This window comes from Podarcis filfolensis, assembly GCF_964270895.1.
Source record: "Podarcis filfolensis genome assembly, chromosome: 13".
Classification (NCBI taxonomy): domain Eukaryota; kingdom Metazoa; phylum Chordata; class Lepidosauria; order Squamata; family Lacertidae; genus Podarcis; species Podarcis filfolensis.
This window is the reverse complement of record NC_139615.1, coordinates 27527232-27544041: the sequence shown is the minus strand read 5'-3', so window position 1 is coordinate 27544041 and position 16810 is coordinate 27527232. Positions and strand designations below refer to the sequence as shown.

General features: G+C 48.0%; 3 protein-coding genes across 10 annotated transcripts in view; 2 read left to right on the top strand and 1 right to left on the bottom strand.

Annotated features, from left to right (window-relative positions):
* Positions 1-9750, bottom strand: part of GRB7 (growth factor receptor bound protein 7) — an 82289-nt gene extending 72539 nt beyond the window's left edge. For 2 of the 6 annotated variants that reach the window (XM_083582907.1, XM_083582906.1), the window contains exon 1: positions 3062-5069. In XM_083582907.1, coding sequence (XP_083439033.1) covers positions 3062-3238 — 177 coding nt within the window. In that variant the 5' untranslated portion in view covers positions 3239-5069. Of the gene's footprint in view, positions 1-2547; positions 2741-3061; positions 5070-8361; positions 8434-9302; positions 9438-9529 lie in introns of those variants that run through there. The other 4 variants (XM_083582910.1, XM_083582912.1, XM_083582911.1 and 1 more) reach the window with 4 other exon arrangements.
* On the top strand, positions 6843-7880 carry LOC310747462 (zinc-binding protein A33-like; the record flags this gene model as incomplete). The annotated part of the gene is made up of 1 exon (XM_083581830.1): positions 6843-7880. One exon carries the CDS (start codon positions 6843-6845, stop codon positions 7878-7880), a length of 1038 nt encoding a protein of 345 aa, XP_083437956.1.
* MIEN1 (migration and invasion enhancer 1) lies at positions 9587-16352 on the top strand. 3 transcript variants are annotated; one of them, XR_014541107.1, is made up of 5 exons: positions 9587-9735; positions 11406-11503; positions 12650-12726; positions 14451-15324; positions 15386-16352. XR_014541107.1 is itself a non-coding variant. In XM_083583738.1 (4 exons), exons 1-4 carry the CDS (start codon positions 9659-9661, stop codon positions 14532-14534), a joined length of 336 nt encoding a protein of 111 aa, XP_083439864.1. In that variant the 5' UTR covers positions 9587-9658; the 3' UTR covers positions 14535-16352. The 3 variants fall into 3 exon arrangements, 1 of the variants encoding a protein (XP_083439864.1); XR_014541108.1 differs by having other exon boundaries at positions 12650-12921; positions 13279-15324; XM_083583738.1 differs by having other exon boundaries at positions 14451-16352.
* The last annotated feature ends 458 nt before the right edge of the window (positions 16353-16810 follow it).

Here is a 16810-nt window from a genome sequence, read left to right as displayed (position 1 = left end):
ATGTAACTGGTGCAAAGCTAGTGTGATGTGGCCAACTGCCTAGTCCCCACAAGCATTGTGGTGGTGGAGCTTTGCATAAGTGGAAGTGTCTGCAGTGCCTTCAAAGGCAATCCTATGTAGAGAGCAGTCGTACCTTAGATCCCAAACACCTTGGTACTCGGATGTTTTGGCTCCCGAATGCCGCCAACCCAGAAGTGTCTATTCTGGTTTGCGAACTATTTTTGGAAGCCAAACGTCCGATGGGGCTTCCGCGGCTTCCGATTGGCTGCAGGAGCTTCCTGCAGCCAATCAGAAGCTGCACTTTGGTTTCTGAACATTTTGGAAGTCGAACGGACTTCCGGAACGGATTCCGTACAACTTCCAAGGTACGAATGTAGTTCATTTTGGGATAACCTCTCTCTCTCTGTGTAATTAAGGTCAGGTCCGCTTTTCCCTATGGCAGGCAATAATATTAAATAACCTAGTACATTATGATTAATGATTACTTTGAAGGAAGAGAATTTCAGGTTCCAAAATTCACTGGGCTTCTACCAGTTTTCATGCTGCAAAAATAAGCGTTCCTACTTATAGGATCACCTTGAGGGTTGTTTCTCGTGGTTCTGTGGTGGTGCATCCCCACCCCCACCCCTGTACCCCACCTTTCCTCACAGTCACTACATTTCCCCCCAAGGCAGTGCTATCCCCTGGGACAGCTCCGTCGGTAGAGCATGAGACTCTTAATCTCAGGGTTGTGGGTTCGAGCCCCACGTTAGGCAAAAATATTCCTGCATTGCAGGGGTTTGGGCTAGAAGACATTAGGGTTCCCCCTCCCAAACTCTACAATTCTATTATTCTAAGCTGCAATACAGGCAGAAATTAAACAAATTAGGTTTTTCATCTCACGTGCTGGGGAAAGTTCACCTGTTGCATTGATGCCTGCCACAAGAGGGGGGAAAGGTGACAAGCCTGGCTCCCTTGAAACATGTGCAGGTACCATATTGGCTCAGCAAGCACTGACACACCTGTAAGCCTCCTAGGCAAAAGTCCCTCAGCTAAGGACTCATTCTGACTTCCATTTGCCCCGCAATTTCTTCTGTTTGGCCTGTGATTTCTCAGCACTGGCACCAGAGGTTTTGCTTTTGTCGTACCGCTTTCCCTGGGAAAAGCTGCTGCTTACAGCTGAATCAAACATCAAAATGCAGAAAACCCAGCTGATGTTTGCTCCAATTCAGCAGTAAACAGAGAGGCTTCCCTAGGGAAAGCAGAGGAACAAAAGGAACACTTCTCAGACCCAGCCCTAGAAGTCACAGGCCAAATGGAACAGTGGGGGTGAGCCATGCATTTTTGAGCACACCAGCTTCACTGCCCTAACCTAGGGTTGCCATTATTTTCCTGGCAGGATCGCTTGGACTTTTAACTGGTACACCATCAGTGGAAATTCAGCAGGGGAAGTATGCTGCTTGTCTCATCTCTAAACGTGAATCTTGGAATAATAGTGAATTATTCAAGAAATAAAACTAGGGAAATTTATGCACCAACTCATTCAGCTTGAGCATAGAATTTGGAGGAAGAGGCACCAAACTGGCTCCCACATAACACTAAGGTTATTTAACACTAAGCTTGTTAAACAAACCACAAGTTGTCGTGCCAGCAATCAAGCAAACCATGTCTCGTTTTTTCCCCAAAGTTCAGTTTGTTTTGCAGCAGCTGTTGCCTCATGCCTGTTTACCTTGGCCATTGTTTGCAGGGGGTGGCCAAACAAACCATGGTTAAAGGAAGCAGCTGGGTTTGCATGCAATGCTAAACTATAGTTAGAACGAGCCAAAGTTCATAAGCCAGCAACAAAGCATAGATTCAGACTGTGGTTTCTTGGTACTAAACAAGCACCCCTTTTGGTGCCATTTTTGGCACATGTGTCAGTGTAAGCACGTGTGCTGACCACATGCAAGTGGGGAGGCACCTATATTCAAAACAGAAAGGATGTTTTCATTTGAAAATACGTGAATATGCAAGATCAGTCAACACGACCTATTACACAGGTGGACATAATTCATTAGAACCCATGGGGCAGAATTCACCTAATGAGTCTGCATCCATTGCACTAGGATTTCCACTTGTGAAAGGGGGCTTTTCCCCCACTCCCAAAACTGGCTTGGGATGGGAGTGTCAGGAGAACCCCCCAGAACAGTGAGGGGAGAGGGGATTTGTTCATCTGGCAAGCTACAATGCCTGCACAGACAAAATGTTCGTCATAGCATTCCGTTGAATTCCACCCGGACATATAGCAGCTCCCACACTGGCACACTTCCCCACACAGATGCAAAAGTATGAATCTGCCTTATAGGCAGCAGACCACCAGTCCATTCAGCCCAGCTCCAGCGCCACCAACTAGCATCACCTGCTCAAGGCCTTGAGGGACAGGTCTTTCCCAGCACAGTTACACAACATATTTTTCAAGGAAGACGCCAATGATTAAATCTTGGACCTCCTGCATACAAAGCTGTGTCCTTTGGCTGAATTGTGACCCCCCTCCGTTCTAGACAAACTTGCGTATGTGCAACCACTCACATTATCAGAGGTATGACAACATGCAAATTCACAGCTGACGTTCACCTCAAAAGTGCAGCTTCATGCTCTCAGGATCTGTTAGCAGAAAAGGGAACCATCTGTGTGCTCCAGACAAGTCATTTTCTGCACACTCATTACTAACACTCTTGTGAGTCTTAGTTTGACTTAGCTTTGCATTTTGAGTGTTGAAGTTCAAGCCTGGAATAAAGAGACTGTCACTGTGCATGTGCAGAGTGCCGTTGCCTCACTTCTCAGCAGCCACAGTCCAGCACATAGCTCAGCTTAGGGAGCCCTATTGAGTCCCAACATCCCTCCATTTAAGAATTACCCACTGCCTAAGAAAAGGAACAAGTTCTGTCCTGGAAAGGAGATAATACAAAAACTTTTTGCTTCACCCCAGGGAAATTACAGGCAGCCCCTTCGGATCATCTGGGTTGGCTTCTAGAGTAAAGGGAACCTGGTTTTTCACCCTCTTTAAGACACCAGCCACCAGTTCCCAAAGTTCGGGGATTACCTTGTAGCAGGGAGCAAAGCTGCGACTTCTCTTCTGACGGGGGCAGGCGAGCCCCTTGCCTGGGGAGCCACGCTTCCGCAGGCAGGTGCAGCAGAAGACGACCCCCACAGCTCTCCTCCAGCGCAAGCCCCGGGTCTCCTGCATACTGTGGTCTACAAGCGAGAGCCTCCAGGTCATCCTCTTTTAACTGAGCCACCCCATTGGCTGGCCCGGGGACTCCACGACTGCTCTCCACCTTACTCCGAAGCGACTCGGCACGCAGCTGCGCAGAAGGGGCTCTTTCCACGCCCCCCGATTCCACCTCCCCGCTTGGTCCTCCCATATGCTTCACACTCGGCTAAGATGACAGGGCTGGATGTTCGGAATAGCGGCGACTAGCAGGGGACCCATCCGGCGGCACGGCTCGTTCTGTAGCAGCCCCTTCCTCCGGCTTTCTTAAACACACCCACTTCTGTTTTTGTGCTCCCTGGTCCCCGTGCCACACGCTCGGCCTGGAGGACCCGTCTGGAGAAGAAGGCGACGTCGGCTGTGCGCCCTGCGGGGCAGAATCTGCCTGGGTATCCTTAAGGAGCAGATGCCGTCCAGAGATGCTGAGTGACTCAAAAGCCACATGGTGCCAAGCTATTTCTGTCTGCCTCGAGATTGAGGCTGGCAGGGCCAAGTCAGGCCGAGCACGGACTACAGGCTAGAAGAGTGGGGGGAGAGGGAGAGAGAGAGGGGGGGCTTCCTTGCCAACCAGGACTTTTTATCAGCTTTTGAAGAAAGACCCAGCTGCTCAGGCAACCCGAGGCCACTTAGCCGCACATTCGTTCTTCTCCAGTGAGCCATGTTTGCTTTGGCACGGGGAGGGTTAACAAAATCTCTCCCAAACCAGGCCTCAGCGGATAAACTTTTAACAAGGGGAACATGCCAGCTTTATCCGGGGAGGTGCTTTTTTTTTATTATGGTTCTTGCAAAAAAAGAAAAAAGAAAAGACTGTCTGCATTTCGCTCTCGGCCTTTGGGGCAGCAGGAGGAGGGGTTGGTGCAGCCAAAGAGGGAAGGAAACTATCCTGTCTGAAGGAACACGCGACAAGTCTCCCAGTCTCGAGGCACAATATGGTAGCTGTGATTGATGACTTTGCCATAATTAGACCGAGTCAAACTGATTTAAGATTTGAGTGATGCAGCAGCAGAACCTATTCCTTTTAATTAGGTGCAGCGGTGACTTTTTTTAAAAAAAAGGAAAGGTGGGAGAGAAGGGGAATACAAGACTTAACATGGGACAAACAAAAGCTTCGATCTGGGAATCCAAAATGGCTTCCATGAGCTTACGAGGCTTTCTGCCCTCACTTCTGCCCACAGCTAGGGTTTTCGATAAGTGTTACAGGAATTTTTATAATGACTGGAGGGGTTGCCCCTCCAGCACACAGTGTGCACCCCCCCCTTTGTTCACACACACACACAATGTCTCCTCAAAGCACCACTTAACGCACAACACCACACGATTTCCAATGTTGTTCTGTTTGGGAAGGAAATGGCTACCGAGGGGGGAGCTTGAGACATGAGTGGGGGGCAGCCATAATCCCTAAAGTGTGAGCCCATGTACTTAGCAACCCCTCTGCCTGAGTGATAATCTCTGGCATCCTGATACCCGAGTGCCAGACAGGTAGCCGTTCCAGAAACAATAGCAAACTCGAATCAAGACAAAAGGCTGTGATTAACTTGGCTGGGAAACAGGGATATATATCTCTCTTTTATATCGCTTGATGGGTGTATGGTGGAGGTCAAGGGAAGCAGGGGGGGGGGAGCCCTGACGCTTAGGTTTCTGTCGCCAGATGCTCCCAATGTGTGATGTATTTGTGATGAATGCATGATGTAGTTTTAGGGGTGTTGTGGGTATCTTTGCAAAACTGATAAAAGTGGGAGCCATCCTTTGTTCTGGGCTTCTTCCTGCTTCTCCCATGTGATGGAAGTCCTGTTGCAACAGTCGTTTGAATAAAGACCAGGCCTACTGGCTGCTGTTTTGCTCCTACATTCCTGGCCTGTGTCTTTGTTTGGTAATCCAAGTGAGCCCAAGGATTTTCCTATAACAGTCAGCCCAGGTTGCCCACATTTGCACCAGGACTAGGTAAAACAGATCTGCCCATATGCATCTGTCCTGTGGGAAAACAGGAGAACAAAGGTTGCATATTCCCCCAAGGAAGTATGAAGTCTAGTGAACTCAGAGGAACCTAGGCTGCAATCCTAACTCCTGGCTGGCAGTGGTGGGACTTGACAGAGCAGAGCAGTCCCTGTTGCATCCACAGTCCTGGCTCAGCACTCACCCAAGCCTGGAGAAAGTGTGGTGTGGCAAGGAGGGAGAATGACCCCTTCTCTGCATCTGCTCCTAGTGGTGAAATGGTCTGGATCAGGCTCATTGCCATCTCATGATGGGAGGAAGGTCTGCGTGGCGTCCAGTGGAATCTATGCCAGCCCTGCCCCTGAAAAGCCTCATCTCTGGGGTTTCCCTTAACTACCAGCAGCAGCGCTGGCGGTAGCTTCCACCTGCCACTTTGGAGAGCATATTGGGATGCTCCTTGATGGCAGGGCTTGCCTGTCAACAGCAGAGACAAGTGGAAGCAGACAGGGCTGAAACCAAGGGACATCTCTGCCCCCATACAAACCCTGTCTGGTGTAGTAGATCGGGGAGTTTGGATTCCTCTGCCTGTTTTAATGTAATTTGTAAGGCGGCTTCAAGCAGTTTGCAAAGCAAAAGCGTAGTGAACAAAGCTATATGTTTCTCTAGCGTAGAAGAGCAGAAAACCAACACTGAATTACAAAATCACAACAACAGAGCAGGAAAGCAAAAAGATAATAATCCAAAACCAAAGGTCAAATAAAAGAAAGCAGTCACCACAGATTGCTGGAAACCTTGTAATGTGGTAGCAGTACAAATTTCCAGGGGAAGGGAATTCCAAAAAGTCTCCCTGTAGAGGGTTGGGTTTGCCATATAATGATGAGCAGGTGCTTCAAACATCGTTTTCCTGCTTATCCGTGTTTCATCTTTCGTTTAAGATGGAATAAAAACATCTTGCACTGCATCTTACAGGTTTTTGCATGCCTACAGAAATTCTGCGGCAGGAAGGTTTGCAAATGTTTCCCGGCAACTGTTTGCAAACAGCCTGGGCTCCACCTACATGCCTCTCCTTCCCCTGTAAACCATCATAACCCTTTTCTTAAGCGTTCAGTGGAGTTCTGTGTTCTCTCCTCCATGCCGCTAATGTTGTTAAACCAATGCTGCCTGGAGAAGGAGGGCAGGTGGCAGGAGGTTGTTTAACCCTTCCCTTCCTGTGCCTTTTCCAGCTGCAAACCAGGCTGTGTGATAAAGAAGGGAGTGATTTTTGAGGCAGAAAGGGACAAAAGAGGGAAGTTGTATTTTGATTATGTATATTGTTCCATCTGCCCAGTTTTCTCTGCTCAGAAGCCTGAGTCATTTTAAAATACAAAAACAGGTGGAGGAAAATATGCATTTGAAATGAGCAACATGTAAAGAATGTAAAGCTTTTCTACAGGGAGGAGCAGGAAGAAGAAAACGAAACTACTAACGACTGACCTGGGTGTGGACATTAAACCTGGGGAAAAGAAACCTATTTATGCCTCAGCTGATAATGAAAGGCTAGAAGATAAGTGTCAGAAGCAACCTCGAAAAAGTGGCCGATCTTCTGGCTTTAGAGAAGGAGCTTATACAATCCTTCTGATTATATTAACACCACTGTTTCCAACAGCATTCCTGAAGCTAAAAAGAACCACAAGCCTCCATTATGGAATCACCGACAGCAGGTGCCGACAGCAGAAAGGAAGCAGAAGAGGTGGTTCAGAATGCCCTGGGCCTGCATGCGGAAGCAGAAAAACTCTGCAGTGGCTACACAGAGAAGATCCAAGTTACTCTGAAAGCTCTGCATTCCTTCCGAGAGAAAGTGGCAATGGGATTCAAGGAGCTGCATGACTTCCTGTACGACGAGGAGTCGTCTCTTATGGCCAAAACAGACCGAGAGGAAGAGAAACACCTGCGCTTCCTGGAGAACAAGCTGATGGATGTGTCTGAGGCAGCAGCCTCTGCTCTGGAACTGGCGGACAACCTCAGTGTGGCCGAGGACACCAGCAGACACGACATGCGCATGACCGAGTTACGACTGAAGCAGCTACGGATGCAGATGGCCAGGCACAGCAAGGAGATGAGGTTCTGTGGACCAGATGTGCTGTGTAGCCCACCCCTAAAGTATTCCATTTGCAGGCAGATGCTGAAGAGAGAGGCACATTGTGCACTAGAGGACCTCACCCTTGATGTCAGCAGCGCCCATCCTCACCTGATTGTTTCTGCAGACTTAAAATCGGTCAAGCTGAGCCCTCGCTGCCAGGCAGTTCCAAAGAGCCTATGGCGTTTTCAGCCCTGCCTCTATGTCCTCTGCTCACAGGGCTTCCAGTCAGGTAAGCATTACTGGGAAGTGAGCGTTGGGCAAAAAACCAACTGGGTCCTTGGGGTAGCCAGCTGCCGCGTCAACCGCAAGGCAGTGGAGAACCTCGCTCCTGAAAATGGATACTGGGTCCTCAGGAAAATGCCTAGACACCGTTTCTACGCCTTGAGCTCAACCCCAGTGCGTCTTGCTCCCAGCCACAGCCCCTCAAAGGTTGGAGTGCTCCTAGACTATGAAAATGGCAAGGTTGGGTTTTACAGTGCAGAGAACATGGTGGAAATCTGCACGATCACAGGTGACTTTCAAGAGATGCTGCATCCCTTCTTCTGCCCTGGCTTGACACTTGCGGAAGAGGATTGCTATCCTCTGACAATAAACAGTTAGAGGGAAAGAGGAAAAACCGGACAGTCTGGAGGGAGAAGGCAAACGGTGAAAAAGCTCAGGGAAATAAATAATAAATAGTGTTAAAGGCTTACAAGTGCATTTGTGTGTTTCTGAAAACTGCCTCGTGCCACAGGAGTACAAGGGGAAATGAATAAAGCTTTGGATAATGCAGCTCTGGTACCAAGGCTTGCATCCTAGCTTAAAAATGTCATGAAAACTCATCATCTTGGACTGTAAGCTGTGTTGGAATGCAGAAGGGTGACTGAGGGTCTGCACCAAAGACAAAGAAGAAAGAGGAACCTGAAGAATTCTGGGGGAACTGGAAATTACTGGAAAGAGATAAGATGTTATTGTGTTGATTTTGGGTTAAAAGCGCCATTGTGTTATGATCTGTAGCATCTAAGCATCTGATTTATTGGGGAGGGAAGAAGTCTCCATGATTATGTTTACATGTAATAATTTTTAATACTGGTTTACTTACCACTCTGCTGACATGTCTAGTGTTGGTCTACCATGGAACTTGCTGCACATAACATCTCAAATGGTTGTATATCTGTGAATTTAAAGATCATGTTTCATTCATACATTCACTTGCATGTGTTTTGCATTACTCATATGGGGTGACACTATTGCATGCTTTAAGCACGGACAATGGTTTAATGGAACTTATGCCAAGGTATGAGGTTTTATTATGCAGCCCTATCTGTATCTATTCAAAAGTAAGCCCAGTGAGTTCAACTGGAATTACTCCATAGTAAGGGTGCATAGGAATGTGTCCACATAGGACCTATCAGTGTTTCTTAAACTTGGGTCTTCAACTGTTGTTGGACTACAATTCCCATCATCCTTAGCTAGCAGAACCAGTGGTCAGAGATGATGGGAGTTGCAATCCAACAACAGCTGGGGACCCAAGTTTGAGAAACACTGATAGGTCTTAAAGTATGTCAACACCACCCAATGTCTGGGGTGTCTGTCCTAGAGGAGAGGATGTCGGTGTATGTGTGTGTGCCCCATAAGTGCCAGAAAAAAATGTGTGTACTTGGGACTTCTGGGGAGATATGGCAGGACTCTGAGCTGGAGTGAGGAGGGGAATCAGATGTCAAGCAGAAGAGTCCCAGATATGTTCCTGTGATTGGAGAGATGATTTGATAAGAAGCTGGTGCTCACTTTTCCATCCCCCACAGGATAGGAGGGAACCTGCCTAAAGGGACCAGATTCCAAACACGGCGTGGCAGAAGGCATTTCGTCAGGTGCAGCTCGTCTTGCAAGCTATACCTGTTGAATTCTTCTTTTGCACAACCCTTCACGGTGCAGGAGCACCTGCCTGAACTCCTTTGTGGGGGTGGGGTAGGAAGAGTGGTCTGTGAGGAAGGGGGGGACCCAGACCCTACAAAGTGAAAGGGTCAGACCCACGGTAGCTACCTGAGGAAGGCGAGGCAAAGCAGCCTGCGCGGAGCCTGCACTTCCCGCTAAGAACCACCAGGGGGCACCAAAACGCTCGGCGGTCTCTTCGCGGGAGGCGGAAGAGACCGCGAGAACAAGACCTTGGTAACCGCCCCCTCCGCGTGACGCGAGCAACGCCGGCGCGCCCGATTGCGTCACAACCCGACCTCCCGCCGAGAGGCGGAAACCCGGAAGCGCCGTCTCACCCGGCCTCTCTCCCCGCCCCACGCACGTGACGCCGCACCCGACGGAAGCGCGCCTCACGTTCTCGACGCTGCGGCTCGGGAGGGACTGGCTGGGCCTGCTGGCTGGCTGGCTGACTGGGCGGCGGCGCGATGAGCGGGTCCGGCGAGCCAGCTGCGGAGGCCCCGGCAGCCACCGGAGCGGGAGTTCGGATCGTGGTGGAATACTGGTGAGAGAGGAAGGCGGCTCGGGAGGACGTGGTCACGCCCACTTTCCGCCCCGGGCCACGCCCCTCGCGCGCTCCTGGCCACGCCCTCCCTCTTTGAAAGATTCCGCGGTTGACTGCTTGGCCCCGCCCAGCTTCGATTTAGCCACGCCCCTCCCGCTTTGCACTCTTTTCTTCCTCTGCGCTTCGCAGCGTTAGATGGGGGGGGGGAGCGGAAGCTGAAGTCCAGGAGTGCCTGATTTACGTTTATAGCTTAGGGCTCCACTCTCTTGGGGGGCCCCGAAAAAATTAAAGGGAAAAAACTGCTTTGATTGTATTTCAGTTCCAACAGTTACTTTGATAAAATACATATTTTGTTATGTGCAAGTGGCTTTAGAAACCTATTAAGTCCATAAATTACCATATAGCATATATTCAACACAAAAAAACAGTGGTGATTTGTTGTTGACATTATATGTCAGTAGCTTAGGGCCTCATCAAACTCCTGGGGAGCCACGGTTGAAGGACTCCTCGCAACCAGAGGGACAAGGGCCTGCCCCGAGGAGCTTCCAGAGTGAGTGTTACACCTTTATGTGTCACACACCTCTTCCAAAAAATAAAAATCATAGATTTGGAAGGGACCACGAGGGTCAACTAGTATAGCCCCCAGCCATGAAGGAGTCTTTTTGCACAATATGGGGCTCCAACATGCAACCATGAGATTAAGAGTCTTATGCTTTCCTGAGGGAGCTATCAACAGGCTGCCATTAGTCAAGGTGAACTTCCTGGCAAACCTGAGGCTGTCCCCTCTGCTTATAGCGTTTCTGAGAGCCGTGGAGAAGGCTTTCTCCTCCCAGACCAGCTCTAGGAAAAACCAAAGGGAGCCTTAAGTCAGGGAGGGCTGATCCATTATGGAGAACAGGAGTACAGCCCCACCAACCTCAGCCAGCCCTTTGTTAACCTGCTACTTGCCTGTCTTCCTGCTTACAAACAGCCCAGGTTGGCACTGCATGTCACCTTCATTGCCCTAAGCATCAATGTTGCCTTTACATAACTTGGCCAGAAGGAAGGTTGGGGGACAAAGCTAGAATGGCTGGGTTCTGGCTGCGCTTGGTCTAGTCTCACTGGCAGATCAATGTGTGGAGCCTGGGACGGGGCAAACAGAGTGGACTAAGCTAGCAAGAGTAGGGTGACTCATGTAAACCAGTACAAAAGCTTAGCCCACTGCCTGGTGCTTCCAATGATGTGTAGATTGAGGGTGGGGTGACGGGGAAGCCAGCGGCAGAACCTTCAAGACAAGCAACAGGTAGCCTGCCCTCTTGGTTTGGGCTCACTGCCTTGGGATTTTACTTTTCCGGAGCTGTTGGGAAGAAGGAAGAAGCCCTGAAACTTCAGATCAGACTCCACCACTGTACTTCATTCAGCACTGTTCTGTTACAAAGCTACACAACCAGGGATCCTGCAGAATGGGGGCCTGGATCAAGCTCTTTGTGCAAGTTTCTGCCTTTTTCAAAGGCCAGTCACATCTGAACAGGTGTTCCACTTCAGCACTGCCTTTAAACAAAAGCAGTCACATACAAATAGCAAATATTTTATCTCTCCCTCCCCACTCCGTTCACAAGTCCTCCTCCTCTCTGTTCGTCGTTGCCATCTTCAGCTTCCATTTGACACCCTAACCAAATTTCTCTTCCTAGCAAACCTTGTGGCTTTGAGTCTGCCTACCTAGAGCTGGAAAATGCAGTAAAAGAGGAATTTCCCGACGTGGAGATCGAATCCCGACTAGGAGGGACAGGTATGTTCTCTGTGGAACTTTCCATGCTGACAGTAGCAGCAGTGAGCAAGGACCCCATTCATAGTGTGATGAGGTTGAACACATCATTCAGAATTCCTGTGAGGTTAAAATGAGGATTGTGTGGGATGTTAGCCTCATAAGCATGCTCAATAATGCTCTAGAAATGGTTTGGTTCTGTTAGCATCGCTGGGTTCCAGTTGTGGAGGCAGCCGTACAGATCTGATAGGATCTGTCTCTTGACCCACCAGTTGAAGACCTGTGCCCTAGAATATAATCAACCTCTTTTTTTTCTGTGGCTGCACATTAGCAAAGGAAGCTCAGTTGCAATGGGCACCAGCAGTATTTCAGATCCCTTTGTCAACCATTGTAATCTGCAATTCATTGTAATTCATTGCATTGTAATCTGCAATTCTCCTCATTGTAGAACCCCAGGCATCTCAGGAACACAGTCTGAAGCTTCCTAGCCTATGGCCTCCCCTGGAAGTTGAGTTTTGTAACCAGAAAGAGAGAGTAGGGCAGTGTAAACACTATACCTTTAAAGCACATTTGAAGCACGTTTCCATACTCAAAGAATTCTGGGCACTGTAGTTTATAGTTAAAATTCCCAGCAACCCTTAACAAACTACAGTGCCCAGAATTATTTGATGGGCGGAATGGTGCTTCAAATGTGCCTTAAAGGCATAGTGTGTACGCAGCCCAAATGACAGGAGAGAGATGATGTGCCTTCTCTTTTCCCATGTGGCTTGGGCTCACTTCCTAGTGTGCCATCTAACAGAGGTGTAGCTGGGTGGGGTGGGCTAGCTGGATTTCTACCCCAGGTTAAGCCTCCAGAGGGGTGTCATCAAAGCTCCCAGCCTCTGTGTGCATATGTATGTCTATGCAAATACACGTGGTTTTGTTTTGCTTTTCCAAACTGGGTCTTTGACCTGGGTGAAAAAGAGCCTAGTTTCGCCCCTGCCATCTTGGACCTTCTTGCTCTTCAAGCCACATGGCTTCTGTGGGTTTGCTTTTTCCTTTGTGATATTTTGTCATCTTGATTTATTGCCCGATATCTGGGCAGTGAAATGGTGGTGAGCAGTTGTGTAAAGCTGGAGCTAAGTTTCTCCTTGTGCTATATTGTCTCTCCTTTTTTTGCCCCCTTTACAGGTGCTTTTGAAATAGAAATAAATGGGCAGCTGATCTTCTCCAAACTTGAAAATGGAGGATTCCCTTATGAGAAAGATGTAAGTCCCTCCCACCCCCTGCAGCAGTTCCAAGTCCATAGTTTGGGGAGGAAGCTTCAGCCACTATGGTAACAGCTGCACCAGGCAGTGTTAGAAACTGAAATATGAAAGCTAGGAGCTAAATGGCACCTTAAACCTTGGTTATGGGCACAGCAACGGAATGTCTAGGCACGCTTTTTTATTACAAGAATAAAGGTAAAGGGACCCCTCACCATTAGGTCCAGTCGTGACCGACTCTGGGGTTACGGCGCTCATCTTGCTTTACTGGCCGAGGGAGCTGGCGTACAGCTTCCGGGTCCTGTGGCCAGCATGGCTAAGCCGCTTCTGGCGAACCAGAGCAACTCATGGAAACGCCGTTTACCTTCCAGCCGGAGCGGTACCTATTTATCTACTTGCGCTTTGACATGCTTTCGAACTGTTAGGTTGGCACAAGCAACGGGAACTCACCCCATCGTGGGGATTCGAACCGCTGACCTTCTGATCACCAAGTCCTAGGCGCTGTGGTTTAACCCACAGTGCCACCCGCGTCCCTTGTATAACAAGAATATAAAGCTGAAATTGAATGAAGTGCAGCTAAACTGTTATATTCATTTTTCACATGGTCTAGTCCTCATCTGAAGACTGCAAAAAAACACAGACATACTTCCCCTGCCCGCCCCCCTAATATTCTTATGAGGGTTCCTTTTCCAGTCCTCAAAGTGGCTGGAAATGAGGAGGCAGAAAAAGGTCCTTTTGTTCCAGCAATGGCAGTTTTGATGTGAAATCTTAGGTGCATACTGCGCCCAGAGCTCAGAAACTGCTTGCGTTAATGAGATTCCCTGTCTCAAAACACACCTAGAACAATGGGAGTTTCAAACACTGGCACCGTGGGATTGCCTAGTGTCCAATATGCTGCCAGTTACCCTTTCCCCAAATGTATTGTGCATGGAGTTCTTTGTACTCCAAAATGCAGGCAAGTTGCATTTCTCCATCCTAATCCAAGTAGTGGCAGCTTCTCCTAACATCTAGAAGATCCGTTACATCTTGAAGATGCTTGTTTTTGTTAAAAGACAGCTGCGCTCTTAATCAGGCTCCCTTGGTCCAAAGATCTGTCACAGTTGTGGAGTATTATAAGTGGCGTTTCAAAATCTTAAAAGGCAGACAGCTCATTAAGCTTAAATAGCTTTGTGTGCCGCCAAAAGTTCTGTATTGGTGCCTCTTTGAAATAAGTCACAGCTTAATAAAAATAAGCTTTACTAACTTCTAGTATTTTTAGAAAATGAAGACAGCTTTAATATTTGATTAAAAACAAAATCATCCCCTGAAAGCAAAATAGCCTTGAAAAAGAAATCTAGCATGCTCTTAATTCTAGGCTTCACCATTTAAATAAATAGATTACTTAGGTCCATTAATTTCTTGTGAGTCTACTCTGTGAGTAAAATTTAGTTGGAAACAACCCATAGTTGATTGGTCAGCTGCTAAAGTGTACAGCATTAGTTGCAAAAACTAACTTCAATTTCTAGAGGTGAGCTTATGGGGAAGGAAGGAGGAGTGTGCGTATGGGTGTTTATGACTCTATGGTTATGTACTGCGGAACAGCTGGCACTTATTTGAAATCGCATTCTCCTAGAGTACCTTAAGAGGAAGTTGTTTCAACAGGTGGCTTTCATTCAATAACATATTCAGATCCTTCAGCTGTATATGAAGAATTCACACTTCCGGTTTTCTCCCTTCTCTTCTTGCAGCTCATTGAAGCCATCCGCAAGGCTGGCAACGGGGAGCCCCTTGAGAAGATCACCAAGAGCCGACCACCTTGTGTCATCCTTTAAGTCTCTCTTTTCTCTGGTCCAAACCTGCCCGCCCACCCTTAATTCTCGCTCTCCCTGCCTCCACCTCCTACTCTAGTTTAATTACCTTGGTAGGTGGGGAGAGGATGAAACACAGCAAGGTGATTTGGGTTGCTAACACACAAGAAGCCTTATAAGCAAGAACCTGAGCCACTTTAAGGAGGTGAGGCGAACAAGGTGCTTGCTAAATTAATTTGGGCGGATCAGCCTTCCTGCTTGGGGAGCCTCTCCCGTTTTTAAAAAGACCAGAATAGATTTTGTCTTAATGTGACTGCTGCATTTCTGTCCTTATGTGTAACTGACAAGGATGAAGCCCTCCCCCATCTCCTTTCGGAATTGGGTCATCTCTTCTGACCTTTAGTGGTTCATCCTGGGCCATCAGCTATCTTCCTCCTCCCAGGTCCCCATAACCCCCTTTAACTGTGAGCCAGGATGAGCTAGTATCTCATCCTGCCCTCATTGAAATCCTATCTTATCCAGTCTGGATAGGGTTCATACTGTTGCAGCAAGCTCTGAAGGACCTCAGACACCTTCAAACTATAGTCTTGGGGACCAGTGTAGAAAGCTGCTCACTGTTCGCACAATATATGGGAGAATTTCCACAACACTTCTGCAATTGTCCCCTTCTCTGTCTTGCACTGCCGCCCAAATGTTGGCTTGAAACTGGAGGCTTGGCTTAGCTTGAAGCATGCATCGTTTGGTGTTAAGGTCTACCTGGTTGGCCAGTACAGTGGTGAAGCAGAGCTTGTTCAAGTCCCACCCATGATCCATAGCAACCTGGACAGCAGAGATTTGGGGCTTCTCTTTTAATTATATAGCAGCTATAAGGGCAGGGCAGGCACCTGCAGTGGAACAGATCTCCTCAAGCCAGACCAGATCTTTGGACAAAGGAGAAAATAGAACCCATGCTTTTTACGAGATCTGCCATCACTTGAGTCTACCTACCTGCCGGTTGCTTTGGCCTTTTTTCTCTTTTTGAAGGCTAGCATGAAACTCAGCATAGTTCAGAACAGGCTAGTGATACAGTGAGAACTTCTTCAAAGCTGTTTAGTCAATGGTTAGAATTTTCTCTGCAGAACTGCAAGAACTTTTTTTAAAAAACCCACAACTAAACTATATATTCTCAAGCATTATCCAGCTATACAAGGAAGCATTTTCAAGATCTGTTGATTTCAGGATTGAAATACTTGCTTAATTCTCCTGCTGCAAACCCGTGGGACTTGAGATGTTTAATTCTGGTTAGATTGCTCATATGAACGCACACATGCCTTTTTTTTGAAAAACAAAACCCTGATCTCTTGCAGTTAGCATGCTTAGACCTCCATCTCCTTGAATGTATATGATGTATATGTATATGATGGCCTGATTATGCTGTTAAGTTTCCCTGCCAGTGCGATATAGCAGCCAATGAAACAGAACAGGGGTGGGAAAGCTCTGGCATAATAGGCCACACATCTTGCTTTGCTAGGTGTGAAAGAGCTGCTGTGTAGTTATTGTCATGAATATCCATCTCATCTAGCTCAAGTCTGAAATTCCACTTTCATGCCTCCACCCTGTTCCTAGGCTCTTGGGTTTTATCACCCTGTTTTCACTTTTCTAATCTGTCAGTTGGTGACTTTGGCACATCTGCCACAGTTTAAGTGCAAAGTGACACATAAGTGCTGCTGCTAACTCTTTAAGAAGGGGGAGATCCGGAGAACGCCAGCCATGCCTCCCACCACCTCCTGTTGTCTAGTTTATGTGCTGCAAACGTTGATGAATTTATGTTTGGTCCAATTTATATAAAGGAAAAAAGTTAAATGCTTGGAGTAAATTGTCTCCTTTTGTGTGTATGGAAGTTGTTCATTTTCTGTGCATGCTGTAAAGAGAATTGAGGGGCAGATGGGGCTCATCAACCTGGAAAGGTAGCCCATCTAGGAGAAGGAAAACTCTGGTCCTAAACCTCTGCTACCTTGAAGGACATCTTTGGAATAAGAAAAGGCTAAGGAGTAAACCCTACACTAATCCAGTGTGGAGTCCCTAAGACGGCTGGATGGTGCCTTGTGTCTCTCCTTCCAGCAACTCCTGCAGCCAATTTGGTGCCAAACATTGCCCTGCTTTCCTTTGAATCACATCAGTGACATATTGGGGTGGGCGTGTCGTGTCTTGTTGCCTGGGCATCCTATACACACTGCCCAGGTTTGCACTCCAGGGAAGTTCCCTCAGTGCTGCTAGCCCAGTGGTGTGACTTCAGCCTTGGAGGCGCACTCCAGGCAAGG